Source organism: Scyliorhinus torazame, chromosome 12 (genome assembly GCF_047496885.1).
Source record: "Scyliorhinus torazame isolate Kashiwa2021f chromosome 12, sScyTor2.1, whole genome shotgun sequence".
Lineage (NCBI taxonomy): Eukaryota > Metazoa > Chordata > Chondrichthyes > Carcharhiniformes > Scyliorhinidae > Scyliorhinus > Scyliorhinus torazame.
This window is the reverse complement of record NC_092718.1, coordinates 208,048,815-208,072,358: the sequence shown is the minus strand read 5'-3', so window position 1 is coordinate 208,072,358 and position 23,544 is coordinate 208,048,815. Positions and strand designations below refer to the sequence as shown.

Here is a 23,544-nt window from a genome sequence, read left to right as displayed (position 1 = left end):
GTGTAACTACACCAACTGTTTTAAGTCTAAATGACCAGGAGCAAAATAAAATGCCAAACTGCCCAAGAACAAACGTGAGTTCTCTGACTGTAGCATTAGAATCAAGCATCAAATTACATAACATTGGAAACTTGGCATTCATTACTTAATCTTTAACTGATTGGAGTTCAAAATTTTATTTTCAAAATAATGCCTGAACTTAGCAATTTATTTTCAAGCGTATTTCTTCACATCCGAGCAACACTTACTTCCCTTTTTGTGAAACCTCAAAATTAACAAATGACAGCATAACACCACAGATAGATTGGCTTGGAGAAGTCGCTTCAGTGCAGAGCGTGACAATAAATGCAAAGTTATTAATTTTATAGGAACTTGTCTATATAATAATGCGTAATGCACAGGAAATTCAGACGTAGAATCACCCTTCAACCTTCAAGCCCGACCTCAATCAATGGTAAGTGTTTGGAAAAGCACAAGTGTGATTTATGTTTTGAATGCATAGACAAATTAACCTTTTGATAGGCCACAGTGAAAATAGTTTTGTCAATTTGCGATCAGTCAAGAAGCCGAAACCTACAATTGGTCAGATTTAGCTTGTGCTTTCAAATTGTCAATCTCTCATTGACTTTGTTGCTCAGCAAACTAACCGAAGAGTGAATGCATGGGGGGGGGGGGGGAAGAGAGAATTGTGTGTGTGGCAGAGACACAGAGAGGGAGCGAGAGGGAACGAGAGACAGAGCGAGAGGGAGAGAGAGACAGAGCGAGAGGGAGAGAGAAAGACAGAGCGAGAGGGAGAGAGAAAGACAGAGAGAGAGAGAGAGAGAGAGAGAGAGTAAAGACAGTGCGAGAGAGCGAAAGATAGACACCAAGATAGAGAGAGACACACACACACACACAAAGACCGGCAGAGGCACCAGAACGGGAGAGAGACAAAGACCGAGAGAGAGAGAAAGAAAGACCGAGAGAGAGAGAAAGACCGAGAGAGAGAGAGAGAGAAAGACCGAGAGAAAGACCGAGAGAGACAGGTTGAGAGAGAAAGACAGATTGAGAGAAAGAAAGACCGAGAAAGAGAAAGAAAGACCGAGAGAGAGAGAGAGAGAGAGAGAGAAAGGGAGAGAGACAGGGAAAGAGAGAGAGAGAGAGAGAGAGACAGGGAAAGAGAGAGAGAGAGAGAGAGAGAGATAGGGAAAGAGAGACAGGGAAAGAGAGAGAGAGAAAGAGAGAGAGAGAAAGAGAGACAGAGAAAGAGAGACAGAGAAAGAGAGACAGAGGCGAAAAGAATACAAGGCAGTGCACACAAGCGAGCCAGGCCGCGAACATCAGCGTTGGGCCAGACTGTGCCAGCCAGTGAGAGCCAGACCTGTCTGCTCAAGAGGGAGCGAAGGGAATCGAGAGAGAGAGACTGTGTATGGTGCTTACAAAATACATAGTCAACAATGGAACTGATTACATGATAAATCGGGGGAGAATCGTGGGCACTGTAAATCAAATCAGCATCACCACAACTTGGCATTTGAATTGAGATTAGGGGACCGACTTGAAGTTGCCTGTCGACATTTATTTTACTGCATAATATATGGCTGCGTCTTTGGGTAATTTGATTCAGAATTTATGGCATAGGTACATTGTTAGTGCCTGATGCACGCTGACACTCCTACCAGGTGGTAACACACCATTGAATGTAATTCACTGCAAGTGTATTGATTAATTATGGAGTTACAGGACATTCATTTAGATTGTGGCATTCACATTGAAACCTCGCAACATCACTTCGTACAGTTCCTTCTTCTTAAATACACAGCATAGACAAAAAGGGCACAATCAAGAGTCAACAACACATGGAAAAGATGGCCTCGTCAACCTTTTAAGGGGCTATTGATACAGATGTTGCAGATAGGCACAAGAATCTTTTGTGGGATTTTCTACTTTATAATATAGAAGTAAAATCTATTCATGCATATATTCATCCCGATGTTACCTACTGTCAGCCATGGTTTAGTGGTAGCACTCGTCTCTGACTCAGAAGAATGTGGATTCAAGTCTCATTCCAGATCACGAGCACATAATCTAGCCTGCTTTTACTGTACTAGGTGCTGTACTGTCAAACATGCTGTCTTTCAGACAAAATGCTCAATTAACCTCTTTTGGGTGTGTGTGTGTGCCTGTCTACAAGATTCCATGGCACGGCTTCAAAGGAGGACAGGAAAGTTCTCCCAGTGGCCTGGGCAATCTTTCTGAAGCACATTAGCTGGTCATTATCACACTGCAATCTGAGACCTTGCTGTTGAAACTAATTGCTACATTTCCTGCATGACAACAGTGACTACAATTCAAAAGTAGTTGCAAAGTTCTTTTGGATGTACTGTACTGAGATATGAGAGGCATAAATTTTATGTATACAATATTGTGCAAGACATTTTTCAATCTAAACATGACTAAAGCATCAGACATGCATAAAAAATAGAAGCAGGAGGAGGCCATTCGGCCCTTCGAACCTTCTCCGCCATTTATTATGATTATGGCTGATCATAAAGTTAACTACCCTTACCACTTTCCCCCAATATCTCTTGATCTCTTTAGTCCCAAGAGCTTTATCTAATGCATTCTTGAATTTACACGTTTTCACCTCAACTACCTTTTGTGGTGGGGGTGGAACATTTGCACAGTGATTCGTACGGTTGCTTCACAGCGCCAGGGTCCCAGGTTCGATTCCCGACTTGGGTCACTGTCTGTGCGGAGTCTGCACATTCTCTCCCCATCTGCGTGGGTTTCCTCCGGGCTCTCCGGTTTCCTCCCACAAGTTCTGAAAGATGTGCTGTCAGGTGAATTCGACATTCTGAATTCTCCCTCCGAGTACCAGAACATGCGCCGGAATGTGGCGACTAGGGGATTTTCACAGTAACTTAATTGCAGTGTTAATGTAAGCCTATTTGTGTCAATAATAAAGATTACATTATCATTATTGTGAATTCCACAGATTCACCACTCTCTGGGTGAAGAAATTTCGCTTCACCTCAGTCCTAAAAGGTTTACCCCTTATCCACAAACTATGACCCCTAGTTCTGGACGCCCCCACCATCAGGAACATTTTTTCTGAATCTGCGCTGTCTAATCCTGTCTGAATTTTATAAGTTTCTATGAGATCCCCTCTCACCCTTATAAATTCCAATGCAAATAATCCTAACCGACTTAGTCCCACCATCCCAGGAATCAGCCTGGCAAACCTTCGCTGCACTCCCTCCATAGCAAGGACATCCTTCGTCAGATAAGGACACTAAAACTTCGCACAATACTAAATTGTGTGCCTCACCAATATCCTATACAATTGCAGTTAAACGTCCCTAGTCCTATACTCAAATCCTCTTGCTATGAAGGACAACATACCATTTTCCATCGTCACTGCTGGCTGTACCTGCATGCTTACTTTCAGCGACTGATGCACGAGGTCACAGAGGTCTTGCTGAATATCCACCTCTCTCAATTTACATCCATTCAATTAATAATCTGTCGTCCTAATTTTGTTACCGAAGTGAGTAACCTCACATTTATCCACATCATACGGCATCTGCCATGCATATGCCCACTAATTCAGCATGTCCAAATCATGCTGAAGCATCTCTGCATCCTCCTCACAGCTCACCCTCCCACCCAACGTTGTATCATCTGCAAATTTTGAGACACTGCATTTAGTTCCCTCGTCCAAATCATTAATATATAATGCAAACGGTTGGGGTCCTACGGTACCCCACAAGTCACTGCCTGCCAATCAGAAAATGACCCATTAATTCCAACTTTTTGCTTCCCATCTACTAACCAGCTTTCTACCCATCTCAAGGCACTACCCGCAATTCCAATATTTGCTCAAGCATGTTTTAAACATTTTTCTTCCATCCCATTTAAACACCTTCTTGTAGCCACCTCCCAGTACCTGACTGAGGGACAGAAAGGTAATCAGAGCTTTTTGGTGCTTTTGAGATGTGCATCTGAAACAGACAACATTAGCGTAGGTTTACACGAGATGTGAGATATGGGTCGCAGTGGTTAGCACTGTTGCCTCACAGCACAGAAACTCTGGTTCGATTCCGGTCTCGGGTGACTGTCTGTGTGGAGTTTGCACGGTCTCCCCGTGTCTGCGTGGGTTTCCTCTGGGTGCTCCAGTTTCCTCCTACAGTCCAAAACTGTGCATGTTAGGTGGATTGGCCATGCTAAATTGCCCCTAAGTGTCCAAAGATATGCTGGGTTTTTTTTTTAAGTGCATCCAATTCATTTTTTCACCAATTAGGAGACAATTGAGTGTGGCCAATTCACCTACCCTGCACATCTTATTGGGTTGTGTGGGCCTAGGTAGAGTGCTCTATCGGAGGTCAGTGCTGACTTGATGGGCCAAATTACCTTCTGCACTGTAGGGATTCTATGACTCTATGAAGATCTTCTTCAATGAAGAGCACCCTGGGGCTATCTGCTGGGAACCTCATGCGCGGTTATTTGCTGAGCTTGAGAATTTTGCCTTAGTAGGGCTGGGGAGATGGGAAATTGGATCTCATCAGCACAGCACAAAAACACACAAATGCACAGCATCCATTGAAGTAACTTGAACAGATGTGCTACTTCAGGAACCTGTGACCGTGCTAGCCATTTTGGAAACATAGATTGGGGAAACTACCTTTTGCACTGTAAGTTCCCAATTTCAGCTCTGGGGAGAAATAAGAGGGCAGCTTCTCTTGGACTGCGTGTGCACCATTTCCTGCTGCCAATTGTACAGCAAGGTTGAAATTTAGAAGCTGTTTTATCTCATCTCAACTGAGAAGTAAGCAAAAATTAAACAGATACAAACTACGAATTAAGAAATGAATTGTTCAACATAAACTGGGATACTAGGTGGTATTTCAAACATGTTCAAGAAATAAAATAGATGTTGCAGTCTGATCTCAGTCACAGTTAAACACTGCAGTCCAGAAAGAAAGGGCTGAATTACAAGAGATACAGCTTCAGAGCAGACATTAATTAACTGAGTCTAACTCAATCAAACGGAGTTCTTTATTTGTCGATGAGTACAGTTAATGTGAACTTTCTTTCGATATCCAAGTTCACCGGGCCTAAAGTTAGGTAATAAAATTACTGCGAATATTGTATATATAGCACTTCTAAAAGTGCATCTTTCAGTTCAGATAAAAAGGTCAGCCGCAAGATCATATTTGCTGCTGAAAATTATGCACAAACTTCCAGCTCTGGCCCAGGACATCCAATTTGTATTATAAGAATGAAGTCATCAGGATTGTTAGATAATAGCATCAGTTCGTTCCAAAACAAAGCGCTTCAAACCATCATATATGACTTATTCTTTTTTTAAATGTTAGAATACCCAATTCTTTCTCACAACCACCCCCCCCCCCCCCCCCCCCCCCCCACCTCAATTAAGGGGCAATTTAGCGTGGCCAATCCACCTACCTTGCACATCTTTGGGTTGTGCAGGTGAGACCCATGCAAACAGGAGGCTAATGTGCAAACTCCGCACGGACTGTGAGCCGGGGCCGGAATCGAACCCGGATCCTCAGCGCCGTGAAGCATACAACTTTATTCATGCTTGGATGATGCAATCTTGTCTGGAAGCTGTTTGCACAGACCGGCTTACGGTAGAGCATGCAAACACAAGAGATGCACATAGCCACTCAAAAAACATTCACCAGTCAGCCTGTCACAGTTAAGACAGCGAACAGTGCACTATTGCAGGTACTGACATCAGAGTTACATACCAAGATTAATTTTAATCTGCAGAAGCAGAAGTGCTTATATTACAGAACTGCAGCAGACTGCAGATGCACGGTCCTTCCATTGTTGGCTACGATCCATATACTGCAAACCAGTTGGTCTCAACATACTGATAGCATCAAATCAGATGTGATCCAGGAATATACTATTAATTAAAATCACTTGCTTGTAATCCAAAGTAAATGTGAAGAGCTCACTTCAGCAACATTACTGATTCTGTTCCCTTAACGAATAGTGCAAAAATCAGAACACAACATACTGAGGCTGGTCTCGGAGAACAGGAGCTATAGTGCTGCTAGCCAAGAAAAACACATTTGTACCAGAAGAAAGTGCGTCAAACCGATTCTGTGAGCACCATTCAAGTGCTCAAGGCTGAATACAAGATTACTTTTCTCAGATCTTCAGATCAGACGTACAAATCACTGAAATGAGATGGCATTCATTCAGTTGAGAATACAGAGCTTCTCCAATTCAAAGAAAATAGAAACATACCTCCCTTTCAATAAGTATTTCCATACACCATGGCATGCTCCCCTCCCCGCTTATCTCTACATCTTCCTCCAGCCCCACAAACCTCAGCTCTCTGTGCTCCTTCAATTATGGTCTTTTGCACATACACAGTTTTCAGCGCCGTACCACTTGCCTTGACCCGAATCTCTGGAATTAACCTTCCTAAAACTCCCCATTGCTCAACCCCTCTTCTCAAAAATACCTTTTTAACCAATCTGTTGCTTACCTATCCCAATATCTCCTTATACACAATGTTAAAGTGGCTACTTAAGATCCTGGGGCTGGTTTAGTACACTGAGCTAAATCGCTGGCTTTTAAAGACGACCAAGGCAGGCCAGCAACATGGTTCAATTCCCGTACCAGCCTCCCCGAACAGGCACCGGAATGTGGCGACTAGGGGCTTTTCACAGTAACTTCATTGAAGCCTACTTGTGACAATAAGCGATTTTCATTTCATTCATTTTCATTTTTTCATATTTGAAGAGGAGGTGGTTTTCATGGCCAATGTTCCTTCACGAATAGGAGCAAAAACAGTGGAAACATCCATTTATCCCATGCCGTTTGTGGGCTATTGATGTGCAAAACATCTGTTGTAGTTTACAAAGTATGAAATCAATACAGATGCTGTAGGTATATTTTGGACTTCTGAGTGCAGCCAGGAAACATTTGCAAGGACATCACCCATATTGCTCTGTTATTGACCAGAAAATTCAAGCATTTTAGAAATATCCCAAATGGGGGAAGAATGTTTTTAAACATTAACCACTCTGTGTGTGTGTGTGTGTGTGTGTGTGTATTAGCGGCCCATCAGACAGTATTTATCCTCTAATGACAGAAGACAAACGCCTCTCAAAGGGAAAGTACAGTTGATCAACTTGTTCACCAACCCAAAATGTTAAGACTACCCATCACTTTAAATCTGGAATGTCATCGGTGAGAGCAGCAGACTACCCATTTAGGTAGCTGTGTCTCAGCCACCATTGTCTTATACTTGGCTGGTTAGAGGCAGCATGCGAGGAGAGACTTATTCAACACCACTCCTGCTGGCTTACTGGAACATTCAGTTCCATCTGCATCATGAATGAGGAACGCTGCTCACAATCTGCTGCTCTCATCGATGACATTCCAGATTTCAAGTTATTTGCAAGAAGCAAATGTGATGAGAGAAGAATTGGTTTGGGTCTGGAGTGCACTGCCTGGAAGTGTCGTGGAGGCAGGTTCAATTGAGGCAGTCAAGAGGGCATTAGATGATTATTTGAATAGAAATTGTGCTGGGCTGTGGGGAAAAGGCAAGAGAATGGCACTAGGTCATGCTGCTCATTTGGAGAGCTGGTGCAGACACAATGGACCAAATGGACCCCTCCTGCACCAGAACAATTCAGTGATATTACTGAAGCAGATAAAATCAGTCAGGCCAAAACCTGTTCTTTGTCCTTCAATTAACTCCTCAAAAGCAGAGAGCAGGACAACATTGGGAGTATAGTGGGAAGCTTACACTTCAACAATCTGCATCTGTATGGAACCTTAATCCCAGTAAAACTTCCCACGGTACTTCAACGGTTGAAATTAAACAAATATGACTGAGCCACATTGGGTATATATTAGGGCAGGTGATTAAAAACTTGGTTGAAAAGGGAACTTTTTAAGGAGAATCTTTGAGGAGAGGGGTTGAACGATGGAGTTTTAGGAAGGTTAATTCCAGACCTTAAAGCAGAGGTAGCTGATGGCACAGCCACTAATAGTTTAATAACGACAACTGGGGATGTGCAGGATCTCAGAATTGGAGTGCAGAGACATCAGAATGTTGCAGGGAATTACAGAGAAATGGAGGGGAGACCACAAAGGGGTTGGAACAAAAGGACCAGAATGATAAAACAAATATCAGGGCCAATGTGGATTAGCAAGCACAGGGGTTTTGAATGTACAGGTCTTGGTTCGAATTAGGATACAAGCATTAGCATTTGATGAGCTTACAGGAGCGCGCTGGGTTAGTCGAATTCCACGGCGACAAAGATATGGTTGAACGCTTCGATAGCCGATGGGCTGAGGTGGGGGCGGATGTTATGAAGGTGAAAGTTGGTGATCTTTGTCATATTATATGGAGGATGTGACATTGAAAACATAGTTCAGGGTCAAGTTTGGTGTCAAAATAGCAAATGGTCTGGTTTAGCCTTAGACCGTGGCCAGGGAAAGGGATGGAGATGGTGGTTAAGGGCAAAATCAATGGCTTCAGACACTTTGACAACAGTTACAATTGCAAGTTAGAAACAGGCACTTTTAAACTTGCTTTAAAGTATGAATTTTTTAATTAACTTGACACTTGAAATGTGTTCATGCCGCACCTTTTTCTACACACAAAAGTGGAAATATTTTTGGAAAGACCACACAATTCCAAAACAGAAAACGAAAAAAATGTTTTTGTTCTTAATTCTTGCAGGTATTTATCGTCATCAGCAACCTGGTTTGGTTTTGAAAACTTGCTTCTTCTAAATGAAGATGAATGTAATCCAGTTGATTATACTGGCGGTTTTGGCGAATGGGGGCACAACCTCAAACATTTCATCAACTTCCGCAGACCCAACTGCATCATCTTCATATAACGACTCAAATACGTTCACCTCTCAAATGTCCTGGACAACAAATATGTCAACCACAACAAGTGCATCTTCAAGTGATCTTCCCAGCAACACCTCTATCTCAACAAACAATGCTAATATCACTTCACAGTTCCCATTCACAAATTTAACTGAGGTGCAAACGACTGGCACGACCTCTCAATCGGTTTCACACATTACAACTACAACTCAGACTTCTAAGCCAACCACATTTGTACCGACCACACATGAACCAACCACCATTCTGTCAACCATGAAAAAGCCATCTACTACTGCTTCATCCATCAATGATGGGGCTACAGGCAGAATTGTTGCTTACTTCATTGGCGGGTTATTGTTGCTAATGTTGATCATAATATGCATCGTTTTGCTGAGGAAAAGATGTTCAAACTATGCTGTACAGGACAGCCGCTGGGCAGGAACGCATCCAGACTGTGATGAAGATGGTGCACGTGCAGTTGAGCACAATGATAATGATTTCACTCGAACAAAACGCCCCTCACTTACCACCTTCTTGTCTAAAAAATCAAACCGTGAATCTTTACTGGACCAATATAGCATGGATGTGCAGGAGTCTGGTGGAATCATCAATGCTTCTTCATCAGAGATGGAAGAAAAGCTCATTATGTCTCCTGAAGCCGAAGTGGAAAATGAAACAGGAAAAGAAGCACCATTTTCAAGTCAAACACATGAAACACAAAGCCAAGATTTTCCACCACCACCTTCTCTTGACACACAGGTCTCACTTAATGATAATGACCCAGTTACTCCACCACCTGCAGCAGAGTCAGAGGCTCCTGACCCCTCTCCAGACATTTCACCTGGAGAGCCAGACACCACCATCAGTTTCCCTCCTCCTCCAGGGGATATTCTGGATCTTGTGAATGATTCCGAATTTCCATCGCCACTCCCGGAGATATCAGCCGAAAGTGCTGGTTTTTAGTTTTCGCTTTCATGCCTGCAAAGCAAGCGTGCATTGGCTACAGAGTTGCAAGTCAGCAGGCATGAGATGCCTTCCTGTAACAACTACTTTTGTGCATCTGAGTCTCCACACCATATTATAAAAATCAGACATGTTAAAATAGCTGGACACTCATGTACAATGCACTGCATCCTTTTGAAATGCAAAGTTGGAATTGGTGTCACGATTTGAACCCACACACACGCAAATACAAAACCCCTGTGGACTGCCATTCCATTAATGTACTTCTGCTTTTTAAAAAAAATAAAAAAAACAGCAATACAAGCGTTTTCACTCGATTAGTTTCATACCCACCCCCGCAGAAACAACGGGTAACTGGTTAACAAGTTATTATCCATTCACCAATTTCCTTCTCAGCAGCTAGAATTAAAGGGGTCTCTCCAGCAGGAAATGTTCTATTTCCTGTATTTAGATGGCAAAGAAAACCTTTTTATCAGATTCCAGATAGCAGGGTTTAACACATAAATCTTCATTGGTTGATATTAAAGATGGGAAAAAAGTCCAAAAATTGAAATGGGTTGACTTTACTCAAATACTACAGAAGTATATATTTTTTTGAAATGCTGTTAAAAGTATTCTTCTTTTTTTAAATTTTAAAATAAATTTAGAGTACCCAATTATTTTTTTTCCAATTAAGGGGCAATTTAGTGTGGCCAATCCACCTACTCTGCACAACTTTGGGTTTCGGGGGTGCAACCCACGCAGACACGGGGAGAATGTGCAAACTCCACACGGACAGTGACCCAGGGATGGGATTCGAACCCGGGTCCTCAGCACAGCAGTCCCAGTGCTAACCACTGCGCCACATGTCTCCCACCCCCCAAAAAGAAAAAAGTATTCTTCAATAGACAAGTTTGCCGTCTGAAAAAGCAGCAAGTTATGCTTTGTAACCATATTCTATGACACCGCAGATTGCTTTTTCTGTTATAAAACTGCATGCGCTGGCCTTCATCTTTCTTCACAATTTCCTCTAACCGACTCAACCCCCACTGAAATTACATTTTAGTATTTTATTTGTGTGAATTTAATTTCAATAGAAAGTTGTAACTTTAAAATCTAATCAATTCTCATTTGGACCCATATAGTCATTCACTAAATGTGGGATGAAGAATTGGAGGACATGTTTTCACATGTCTGCTAAGAATAAAGAAAATATTTCAGAGCATGGTTACAAATGAAATTTTTTAACTTGCAGTTCTCAATTTTGCATGTAATCTTTTGATATCCTGGCTCTTCACGTTATAATCAGCAAATTTTAATTTATATGCTATATATGAAAATAAAGGAGAGATATAATAAAGGAAATGAAAACAGCCAACTGGAGTTTTCGAGTTTTCATTTGGAGTTTTCATAAGGCCGGATATTCTCTTACATTCGTACACAGAATGTCATCTAAAGACCTCAATTTAAACAAATGGAATACTGGTCAATGGGCAGCACGGTAGCACAGTGGTTAGCACTGTTGCTTCACAGTGTCTGGGTCCCAGGTTCGATTCCTGGCTTGGGTGATGGTCCGTGCGGAGTCTGCACGTTCGCCCCCGTCTGCATGGGTTTCCTCCAGGTGCTCCAGTTTCCTCCCACAAGCCCTGAAAGACGTGCTGTTAGGTAATTTGGACATTCCGAATTCTCACTCTGTGTACCCGAACAGGCGCCGGAATGTGGCGACTAGTGGCTTTTCACAGTAACTTCATTGCAGTGTTAATGTAAGCCTACTTGTGACAATGAAGATTATTATTAGAATGCATAGATTTTGACTATTACAAGTTCTCTGGCTAACTTCAGAAATAGGAAGAGCAATAGCAATAAAAGGGAGAAGGCTGGAGGGGAAAAAAAAAGAGGACATTTTAAAAGTAGAATCAGATTGGCTAGTTGTTAATGTAGATAAATGTGAAACAAAAAATGTGAAGAAAATAAGTGGGCTAGAGTATGCATATGGAATTATAGTTCACAGTGGACTTGGAAGTAATTATTGTCACATTCAATGTATTGCCCAGATAGTGCAGCAAAGCAATTTAAAAAATTAATAGAAAGGTAGAATATAAATGCTGCAGAACAAAATCAGAAAAAAGCAGCAAGGCTGATTGCAAAAATAGAGATGAGATGTGCCATGAGGAAACAACTAAAAAACCTGAACATTTACAACTTAAAAGTGGTTAAGAGGGGATTGCAAATGGTACACGTAACTCAGTGTTACTTTAAAGAGAGACAGCTGCAGTCAAAGGACATCGATGGAAGCTGGTGAAATAAAAAGAGGAAACCCTTCTTTCACAAAGAGTTCGATAAACGCTTACACAGAGAATAGAGGCAAAGGCATTGGCTTTTTTTCAAACATACAGCCAGGCTGCATTATAGGAGAGTTTCTGTACTAGATAAGGTGATGATTGTCATGATATGCAAACATGCAGCTAACAAACACATAGAATAGGACACGACCAATGAGCAGTCAGGACACTCAGGGGTGGTATCTCACTATAAAAGGGATGAGGCACTCACACCCTGCCTCTTTCCACAGACCAACATCTACAGAGTCAGACAGGGTGTATCCTCAGCATCACACCCCAGCACGTGGCTTAGAGCAAGGCTGGTTCAGTTAGACTGAGTTACTACATTTAGATTAGCAGAGAGTCAAACCCGTACCAGCCTCCCCAAACAGGTGCTAGAATGTGGCGACTAGGGGCTTTTCACAGTAACTTCATTTGAAGCCTACTTGTGACAATAAGCGATTTTCATTTCATTTTTCATTTCATTGAGAACTGTGCTAATAGTTCAATAAAACACATTGAACTCACTTCCAAGTCTGGAGCATCTTTTACTCAAAGCTGCATCAAGTGGCAGCTTGAGTTATTCCAAATTACATAACACAACAATGTTCTTAACCTTGGCTTTTGTTTTAAGCATGTCCACTGAGCAGCAGTAAATATTTGGACAGCTCTTTGGTAGAGCACATTGATACACATGGTCAACTGGTCAGGGTGGAATTAGTCTTTCATTATTTGAACATTTCAACATGTTTCCCGACAGTCAGTAAAACAACATTCACCAGCAACATATCAAAGCAACCAACGTTTATTTAAAATAAAGATTAATGGAGTATTTGGGGGGCATAAGAGTAACCCAAGGTAGGGGAGGAGGGCGTGTGGAGCTGAAAGCACCATTGGGTCCAGAGGCAGCTATACGGTGGATACAGAAGTAAGGCCCCTGGGCCGCACGGGTTGCCAGTTGAGTTTTACAAGATGTTTGCTGGACAGTTGGTTCCGTTACTGGTAAGGATGTCTAAAGATTCTGGAGCACTGGGCTCCCTTCCTGCAACGTTGGTACAGGCATCAATTTCCCTTCTTACCCCGTGGAGTGCGGGTTATACCCTCCTATTTCATTACTTAACATGGACGGCAAGATATTGACGAAGGTGCAAGCGCTGAGGTTGGAGCCCTGTCTTCCTAAGGTGATTGGGGAAGGGCAAACTGGATTTGTTAAGAGCCGGCAATTTTCATTTAATATGCAGCGATTGCTAAATGTGGTTTTTTCCCCAGTCTGATGGGCCCCGATCCAGAGGTAATTGTCTTGCTAGATGCCGAAAAGACATTCAACAAGGCAGAATGGGGTATCTTTTTGTGGTTTTGGAGAGGTTCGGGTTGGGACCCAAGTTTGTGTCATAGATAGGCCTGTTGTATAAAGTTCTCTCAGTGAGTGTTCGCACCATCACCACGAGCTCAGGGTACTTTCAATTAAATAGAGGAACAAGACACAGGCACTCAATGTCCCCCTCTTGTTTGCAATGGTGATAGGGCCTTTAGCCATCGCTTTGAGGGCTTGGGTAGGGGAGGGGTGGAGCATGGGGTTATCCTGTATGCTCATGGCCGTTTACTTTACGTGATAGACCTAGTCCCCACAGTGAGTGATATAATAGAACAACTGAGGTGCTTCGTCTCCTGATACAAGTTAAATCTGGAAAAGGGTGAGTGTTTTCCAGTGAACTCCACGGGAAGGGGAGCCAACCTGCGGGTGCTTCGATTTTGCTTGGCCGGATCCACTCGCATGGGGATGCGAGTGGCTCGAGGCTGGGCCCAACCGTAAACTGAATTATACTAAGTTGGTAAGTAGAGTCAAGACTGACCTGCAATGGTGGATAACCTTCTCCTGTCCTTGGCGGGCAGGCCCCAGTCAATCAAGGTGAACATCCTGCCACGAGTTTTGTTTTTTTTCCCCCCTAGTGTCTGCCGGTTTTCTTTCCTAAATCTTTCTTTGGGAGGATCGAGAAGTTGCTATCATCCTTTAGATGGGCGGGCAAGATCCCAAGGATTCATAGGGCAGTCCTTCAAAGCGATGGACAGTAAGGGGGGGCCAGGTGTTGCCAAGCCTTCAACTTTATTACTGGGCAGGTAATGCAGCAAAGGTATTGGGTTGGTGTAGTGATCCGGGGGCTATGTGGGTGCAGATAGGATCAAGCTCAGGGGAGGGGTCTGGTCTGGGTGCATTAGTGACAACCTCATCCCAGTTCTCACTGACAAGTTATTCGCCAAATCCAGTGGTTGTTTCCACTTTGAAGATATAGAAACAATTTTGACAACATTTTAAATTGGGATCAGTGTTAAAGCTGGCTCCCATCTGCACTAGCCATGTATTAATACTACTACTACTAATAATAATCTTTATTAGTGTCACAAGTAGGCTTACATTAACACTGCAATGAAGTTGCGGTGAAAAGCCCCTAGTCGCCACACTCCGGTGCCTCTTCGGGTACATAGAGGGAGAATTCAGAACGTCCAATTCACCTAACAAGCACATCTTTCAGGACTTGTGGGAGAAAACCGGGGTACCTGGAGGAAGCCCATGCAGCCACGGGGAGAACGTGTAGACTCCACACAGACAGTGACCCAAGCCAGGAATCAAACCCGGGTCCCTGGCGCTGTGAACAACAGTGTTACCCATTGTGCTGCCGTGCCACCCACATGAAAAAAAAGGAAATTCACAGGGTTTACAAGTACTAATATGAAAATTTAATAAGTATATCTATGCCCACTCTTGGTTCCTGTGCCACAGTACTTCACTTTATTAAAACTACAACAGGCACAAGTGCGAGTTGGAGTTGGGAGGGGACATGGAAGTTGTGTTATGGGAGAAGGCCCCGAGGAGAGTTAATGCACCTTTGTCATGTGCCAGGCTTAACTTGATCCAATTCAAGATGGTCCGCAGGGCTCATATGACTGTGGCCTGGATGAGCAGGCTTTTTGAGGAGGTGGAGGACAGGTGTGGGCGGTGTGGGGGAAGGTCCTGCGAATCATGTGCACATGTTCTGGGCGTGTCCAAGGTCGAGGGGCTTTTGGCAGGGATTTGCAGACGTCATGTCAGAGGTCCTGGAAGGGAGGGTGACTCGGGGGGGGGGGGGGGGAAAGAGAGACTCGGAACCTCCAAAGTCGGGGGTTTGGGTCAGCGACATGGCGGGGTTTCTCAGGTTGGAGAAAATCAAATTCGCCTCAAGGGGTTCATTACATGGGTTCGCTCGGAGGTGGCAGCCGTTCGACTTCTTCAAGGAAAATTAGGACGTCAACAGGGGTGCGGGTAGGGAGGGAAAGGGGGAGGCATGGAAGTGACGAATAAGGGTAGGAAAATCAATGAAGGGAGAACTGTGAGATGGAGTAGTTACATGGACCATGATAGTCAGGGTTTATGTTTGGGGGCAGATGTTTATGTTATTGTGGGGTTTTTGGGTTTGTTGGATCTCTTAGTTTAAAAATGGTAAAATTCTAAATGCCTTAATAAAATATTTTCTTTAAAAAACTACAACAGGCATGACTATGAAATATCACTCATTCTCCCAGAACATTATTAATGTACAAGTGAGGCAAATATTATTCACTTGTTACAAAATATCACTCAACTTGCAGGGAGTGTTACATGATTCATGTTCAACTTGCCCAGAAACTTATTCTACCAATCTTGCATCCCTAGCTCAGTAGCCACCAACTGTAAGCAAGCAGATTATATGTCATGTTGTTCTTTCTTAAAATCTCCATCGTCTTCATATGTTGACAATCATATGATGCGAGTGTGACAGGCTGGATGGTGGAACAGAGGGACTTTTTCTGTCCATCATTGTTCACATGGATGTATTTGTAATCTTGGGGCTACACTTATCACGACAGACAGCTCCGAGCAGACATTTTAACCTCCAGCCTCTATCCCTGCCACGTCTTATTAAAAATGCTAAAATAAAAATGCAGAGCAAAATGTATTTAGTTGAAAAGATAGACCGTCCTCGAGGCAATGTAGTGGGAAAATACTCTTTGGATAGAATTCGAGACTGCACCCTCTCTTCACCCTCATCATTCACTTTCCCGCTACATGGATCAAATTGGTCAGAAAGAACTTGCATTTATAAAGCAACATTCCAAAGCACTTAATAGTCAATGGGTGCAGTCCTGTAAGTTATCACTTTGACAAACACAGCAGCCAGTCTGCACATACCACAGTCCCACAGACAGCAGTAATATAAAGGAACACTTTATCTGTTTTTGTATTCTTCGTGCGGGATAAATATTGGTCAGGACACCAAAACTCTACAGTTCTTCTCGTGCTGAGGATTTGTTACCTTCACCTTGGTTTACTGCCCCATTTAAAATGCCGCCTCAGCTAAAACTGTGCACTCAACTCTCCCGGGTGGGGCTGGAACCCACAACCTTCCAGCGGAGGGACCGGCTTGCACGTGAAATTAGCTGATACAAATGTCAACAGTACCACTTCTTGCACAAATAGTGATAAACAAAATGTAATGTGAAGGCCTTTAAACTTGTAAATGCCATTTCCCAAAGCATTTTCTAATTTGGAATACACAGATTTCATTTAATTCAACAGAAATGATCAAATAATGGTGTAATGAATTTCCGCATAACAGAGGATGTGCCAAACGGACTCACTGAAGGACAGCCTTAACATATCAAACCATGGGGAATGTTATAGGCTACTCAACAATCCAACAGCAGGGATGAAATGGAACGGAATACAAGTCAATGAATAATTATATAGGGCAGCAAGGTAGCACAGAAGGTAGCACTTTTGCTTCACAGTGCCAGGGTCCCAGGATCGATTCCCAGCTTGGGTCACTGTCTGTGCGGAGTCTGCACGTCCTCCCCGTGTCTGCATGGGTTTCCTCCGGGTGCTCCCGTTTCCTCCCACAAGTCCCGAAAGACGTGCTTGTTAGGTGAATTGGACATTCTGAATTCGCCCCACCCGAACAGGGGCTGGAACGTGGCGACTAGGGGCGTTTCACAGTAACTTCATTGCAGTATTAATGTATGCCTACTTGTGACAATAATGATTATTATATAAATATAGCAATTTTAAGGGCGTAAAATATCTTAACGTGCTGTTAAATATCATTTGACACTGAGCTAATACAAAACAAAAAATGCTGGAAAAACCTAGGTCAGACAGCATTCTTGGAGACAGAAACAGAGTTAACGGTTCAAATCTGTATGCTCTTCAGAGCTGGAGAAACGTTAACGGTTTCTCGTTCTACAGATGTTGCCAGACCTGCGGGATTTTGCCAGCATTTTCGGTTTTTATTTCCGATTTCCAGCATCCTCAGTATTTTGCTTTTATTGGACACCAAGTTACCCAAGGAGCTATCAGGTCAGGTGACTGAAAACCAGGTCAAAGAAGTCCCTTTTAACAAATGTCTTAAAAGGAGTGCTACACAGATGGAGAGACTTAAGGAATGGATGAATGCTAGAGCCGAGGGCCCAGGCAGCTGAAAGTGCAATAGTCGAGTGATGAAAATTGGAGACGCATAAAGAGGTCAGATTTGGAACAGCACAGAGATTTAGGAGGGTTTTAGGGCTGGGGCACATTAGAGATCGGGAGAGGAGGCGCCAGGGAGGGACGAGTGAACAAGGATGATTTTTTTTCCAATACATCAACAAAAGCAACTATAGAAGGGGGAACAAGGCAAAAGAACCAAGATTATTTTGTGAAATTTCCTCGGCCACTTGCGCGAGCGGTTTAAAAGCAGGTATTCAAGGATTCCTAGGGGAAACTGACAATCGCCAACAGCACAAGATGGTCAGACTGTCACTTCCGTCCACATCCTTCTTCCCAGCAGAGAAAGCATGGCAAAGGGGAAATAAACGGAGTGAAATTATAACAATATATTCTAACTAATCTGTTGCACGTTACTCCCAAATTCTTTCAGCAACCGTCACAGGACAGAAAGCGTTGATGCGTTTTCATCAGCGACATAACAGTCATGGCTGATGGCAAATCATATACTATTGCACGGGATTCTAGATTTTACTCTCCAAACCATTCTGAGCATGACATTCCATGATCCCATCCACCCTTCCCAAAAAACTACAAACCTGCTGTCTCAATTATACAGAAATCTAACATTCCCCTTCACAAAGTGTTCATGATGTATTAGATTTTTTTTACAGGTTGCACAAACAATAGATCTGCACAGCGCCTAATTGTCTGTCACTCATGTAAGTGCTGCTGAAGTAATAAATTATATTTCTGTGCCATACTCACGCTAGGGAGGTGTAGAAATGAGGTCATATTGTCAATAACACGTAATTTAGATTATATTCAGAACAGGGCATGGTGCTTACACTAAGATTCCTGCGTCGTTTCGGAGTGGGTATAAATAGCTCCTCTGTAAAGCAGCTATCTAGAATTTGAACATCTGCACCAAGAACACTTCAGCAGCAAAGATTCTCTTGTGAAGGGCTGCCTTGGTAAGTACACTGTTTTCTACTGCATTTTGCTTTATTCTCTTATTTGAAATATTTTTCACACTTGCACCATTTCCTGGAGACTGCAGAGAGAAGCAAATTTGTCGAGACCAGCTAAATTGGATTTTTATGCCGGGCTTGCGAATATAAAACCCAAGACAGCAGCTATCATTCTGCTTTTAGCGATAGGATGTTGTCCAGGAATTTTCTTTTTTCACGGAAATAAACCTTTATTGCTTTTTTTTTTTAATGGGTTGAAAGGGGAATATTAATCGAAACAGAAGTGATGCTGGCACTTTAGTGAAGGATGAATTATTTTAAGCAGCCTTTCTTGATCATAATCAATGTCATAGTAAAGCTTTTTGATATTTTAATTGCCTCTATTAAAAAATTCTGATTTTTAAAAAAGCACAGTACGTTACAACAATCAAAACACTATCAAAATAATTTTTTAAAAATCAATACTTATTATTCATCAGAAATGTCCTATTATGAATGGGTTGTGAGAAAAACCACAAATCATTACACAACCGTACCAATTTGGCACAAATCTTTTGCTGCAACACTGTTGATTTATTCATTCCAGAGCATTGTGCATCTAGTTGTTGTTTCACAGGCAATAATAATGGAGCATTCAGACATCTGGGTTCTTAAACAAATCCAGGCATGAGGCGCGCGCGCCAACACCAGCCTGGAGCTGTGCCACATGAGTATTAGAATGCACGGCATAGGCTCGAGATTCTCTATGCAATTATTCTGTCAGCCAAGGCATTTCACTGAACGGCCTCATTTGAGCCGAGGTCAGGTACTTCCAGAGTATTTTGTTTTGTGAAGTGGGGGTGAAGCAAACCTGTTGCTTCGAGCAGCTCATTTTCCTATTCTGGGTGCACTGGATTTATCCACCAACTCATCCCAAGAATGCTGCACGGTATTGAGGAAAACAGCAGAGATGATTTTTTTGTGTTATGGACGGCAAACAAACCAATGTGTAATCATCTTCTTTTATAGGAAAACGATGGACTGTTTCACTTTATCCAGTTGCTTCTTGGCCCTTTTGTGCATCCTACCTTCAAACACAGCGACCTGTCCTTCAGAGTGCTCGTGCAAACACAACGACAGGTATGTAGACTGCTCAGGCAAAGGCTTAACAGAGCTTCCCGAGAATATCCAGGACAACGTAATATCCCTAAACATTTCCCACAATGGCATTAAGGATCTTGGTGATAAGTTGAAAACTTTCATCAACCTGAGGTTCCTCAACATGTCCAACAATTTTCTCACTCTTATGCCAACTGAGTTTCCACGGGCGCTTTGGGAAATCTACGCCGCCAGTAACAGAATCAAAATGCTGAAGAAGGAAGACACCGCCACTCAGTGGAACCTGAGAATACTGGATGTGTCTAACAACTTGATTGAAAGGGCTTTTCTAATTAACAACACATTAAATAGCCTCACATTCCTCAACTTTAGTGGAAATAGATTCTGGACAGTCCCAACCAACATGCCCTACAGCTTAGAGACTTTAGATCTATCTCACAACAAGTTGCTCAATATAATCCCTGGTACTTTTCATCAAGGTGGACTCTCAAAATTGTACCTGAACAACAACCGTTTCACTTTTATTCCAAATGGGACTTTTGATCAACTCATTAACTTGCGACTGATCACACTATATGGAAATCGGTGGGAATGCAACTCTCGGAACAGTCTATTTTATCTGCTAACATGGATAAAGATGGTGACAGCTACCGTCCTTGGACATCCATGTATTGAGAAGAGTGAAGCAAATACATTCCAATCTTTAGCTAGTCAAGAAACTGGAACTTCATCCCTCTTACAGTTAGTTACCAGTGCTAGTTTGAATTCACCTGCACCAAGCTCTGTTCGTGAATCTCTATCAAGTCAAGAAACTGGAACTTCATCCCTCTTACAGTTAGTCGCCAGTGCTAGTTCAAATTCACCTGCACCAAGCTCTGTTCGTGAATCTCTATCAAGTCAAGAAACTGGAACTTCATCCCTCTTACAGTTAGTCGCCAGTGCTAGTTCGAATTCACCTGCACCAAGCTCTGTTCGTGAATCTCTATCAAGTCAAGAAACTGGAACTTCATCCCTCTTACAGTTAGTCGCCAGTGCTAGTTCGAATTCACCTGTGTCAAGCTCTGTTCGTGAACCTCTATCACACCTCATAACCCAAAACATCTCCATTCAAACAATGGGTAGCACTGAAAGTTCAAGCAATACCCCAAGTGTCACTACTAATGCAACTCATGGGCCTTCTTCATCCACAATGCCCATGGCAACTCTCGAATTCGCCTCCAGCAGCACAGTTTCAACCAAGTCCATGACAATAACCAACAAATTGAATGGAACTGTGAATAGCCAGACCAGTGGATCAATGTCACGGTCGACCTTTGAGCCAATGTCCACTACAAGGCATAGGCCAACTGAATCCACTGCATTCTCAAAAGTCTCTGAGTCTAGTCTCGCCAATGCAACCACTTCTCATGCTGCAATGAAAAATATCACAAATACCATCAAGACTATTCCTACCAATCTGACTGCTGTGCCAATCAATGGAATCACTGGAACAAGTCGTGTGAACCAAAGTGCGACAACAGCACAAAGCACAAACTCAAAAGCACATGTAGGCACAGGGATAACCCTCAACATCATGGTTCTCACCATGCTGGTACCACTGGTTGTTTAGTCATCTAAACAAGGGTAACAGTTATGGACGCTCAGTTAACACCACCTTTGGTCAATTAATCAGGTAGTTTGTAATTTAAAAATAAAACAGATCAAGAACAAAGGCTACTCTGATGGCTTGATGGGCCATACAGGACAAATCCGATCTCTAGTCTATGATGAGCTAGCCTCATTCAGTCAGGCCTGGGTTGCCCCACAGATGGGAAAGAAGGGAGAAAAAAAGGTCAGATTAGCTCCCCAGTCCCAACAGTGACTCTCCAAATCCTGTGGAAAGTGTTCACTTGTGAATGTCCGATCTGGACAGGAATTGGTTCAGATGTGAGTGGCCACTGACCACGTCCCCCAACCCCACCAGCATAGCCTTTTAAAACACTTGGGTCAAGGCTCACACATGAAGAACAACCACATGGATAAGGTACTGGAAAGCAGAAGGGGCTGCCATTGCACAGCATCCCAATAGGTCACCACCATCACGAGGAAAGGGGATAAAAAATAAACCAAACCTTTGCTACAAACCAATTCACCAGCAAGTAGCAGAAAGTACCCTTATTAACAAAGGTTATCCATCATGTTTTGAACATTTATTTATATTTCAAAATAAAGCAGTTGTGATACACATTCAGAATTCAAGCCTTTTCTGTAAAATGAAAATCTTATGAATAGTTTCATAATTTTACAACTAAACTATTTCTGTGCTACCTGAAACATCTAGCTTGCTCCTCTGTTTGTAACATGAAAATTTGAGCATCTTTTTCCTGGTGTGTGGGATGCATGCAACCACAAAATTATTTGTTAAATAACAAGTTAATTGCAATGTAATATAACTAAATCAAATAAAACGTTGAATCTTGCAAACACATTGAAAGGAGGCAATAAAATACATATTTATTTAACCACTCATTGTGCACGCCATGAAAATTTCCAACTGGAAGACTGCAGAGGGAAACCTTGCCCAGTACTAAGTTTTGATGCGGAAGCTTTCAGCTGAGCAATATTTTGTATGTTTTGACAAAGTCCTCACTTAATTTTGCAACTTAGGGCAAATCAACGTGCAAAACTTTCAACCAATCCCTTGGTCACTCATGCCAATCTCTCCACTCTGGATTAGCATCCATGTCAAATATTCTCATTCAGACTTCGTTTTCATATATCTCATACGCACAAAATAAATGGAGACTGTCATGATGCCTCATCTCCCTTGCACCAAATATCCAGCACCATCTCATTAGTTTAACAACACCCTGGGGGGTTACCATTGACCGGAAAGTGAACTGGACCTGCATATAAATGTAGTGGGTACAAGAGCAGGTCACAGACTGGAAACTCTGTGACGACTAACCTCCCGACTCCCCCAAAGTTTTGTCCATCATCTATAAGGCACATGTCAGAAGTGCAATGCAATACTCTCCACTTATTTTAATGGGTGCAGCTCCAGCTATCTCAGGAAGCTGGATACCATTCAAGACAAAGCAACCCACTTGATTTGCACCTCATCCACCACCTTAAACTTCCGTTCCCTCCACCATCGATGCAGTGTTAGCAGTGCATACCATCTACAGGATGCACTGCAGCAACTCAACAAGGCTCCCTCGCCAACACCTTTCAAACTCGCCACTTCTACCACCTGGAAGGCTGAGGGAAGTAAATACATGGGAATGCCAACACTACCTGCAGGTTCCCCTCCATGCTGCACACCGTTCTGACTTGAAACTATATTACCGTTGCTGGGTCAAAATCATAACCTCCCTCCCCAAAAGCACTATGGATGTAGCTACACCACATGACTGCACAAAGGTGGCTCACAACCATTTTCTCAAGGGTAATTAGGGAAGGGCAATAAATGCAGGTCTAGTCAGCAACGCCCACATTGTGGATGGATTTTTTTAAAATTGCAATCTCCATCATAGGTGGCATCAAGCCATAGTGGCCTCACCTGCCAAGCAACATAGTCAACAACCCTTGATTTTATGAAGGAGATCATCCTTCTGTTTCACCTTGGTATCAGCGTACACACTACTGATTCAGTAAGCAAATTTAGCAACAAGACAGAACTCTGTTCCGATGCAGATTAACCCATTTAAGCAAACCCTCCAGTAAATTTCTGATAGAATATAAAGTCAAAGGGCTTGCAAATAAAGTGAAATTCTTTCAGGGTTTGATTTCATATCCATCTTTAAAATTTCTGCCTGCGATCCGATAAAAAAAAACTTTTGAATTTATGTTTGCATACATAGGA

At 42.7% G+C, this 23,544-nt stretch overlaps 3 protein-coding genes across 8 annotated transcripts in view; 2 read left to right on the top strand and 1 right to left on the bottom strand.

Moving 5' to 3' along the window:
- nf1a (neurofibromin 1a) overlaps positions 1-23,544 on the bottom strand; it is a 372,455-nt gene that overhangs the window by 128,794 nt on the left and 220,117 nt on the right. The gene's annotated exons all lie outside the window — the stretch shown is intronic.
- On the top strand, positions 300-11,189 carry LOC140386922 (uncharacterized). The gene is made up of 2 exons (XM_072469807.1): positions 300-454; positions 8,717-11,189. The coding sequence occupies exon 2, from the start codon at positions 8,770-8,772 to the stop codon at positions 9,835-9,837; it is 1,068 nt and encodes a 355-aa protein (XP_072325908.1). The 5' UTR covers positions 300-454; positions 8,717-8,769; the 3' UTR covers positions 9,838-11,189.
- On the top strand, positions 18,455-22,167 carry LOC140386921 (uncharacterized). Its single transcript, XM_072469806.1, has 2 exons — positions 18,455-18,605; positions 19,611-22,167. The coding sequence occupies exon 2, from the start codon at positions 19,618-19,620 to the stop codon at positions 21,307-21,309; it is 1,692 nt and encodes a 563-aa protein (XP_072325907.1). The 5' UTR covers positions 18,455-18,605; positions 19,611-19,617; the 3' UTR covers positions 21,310-22,167.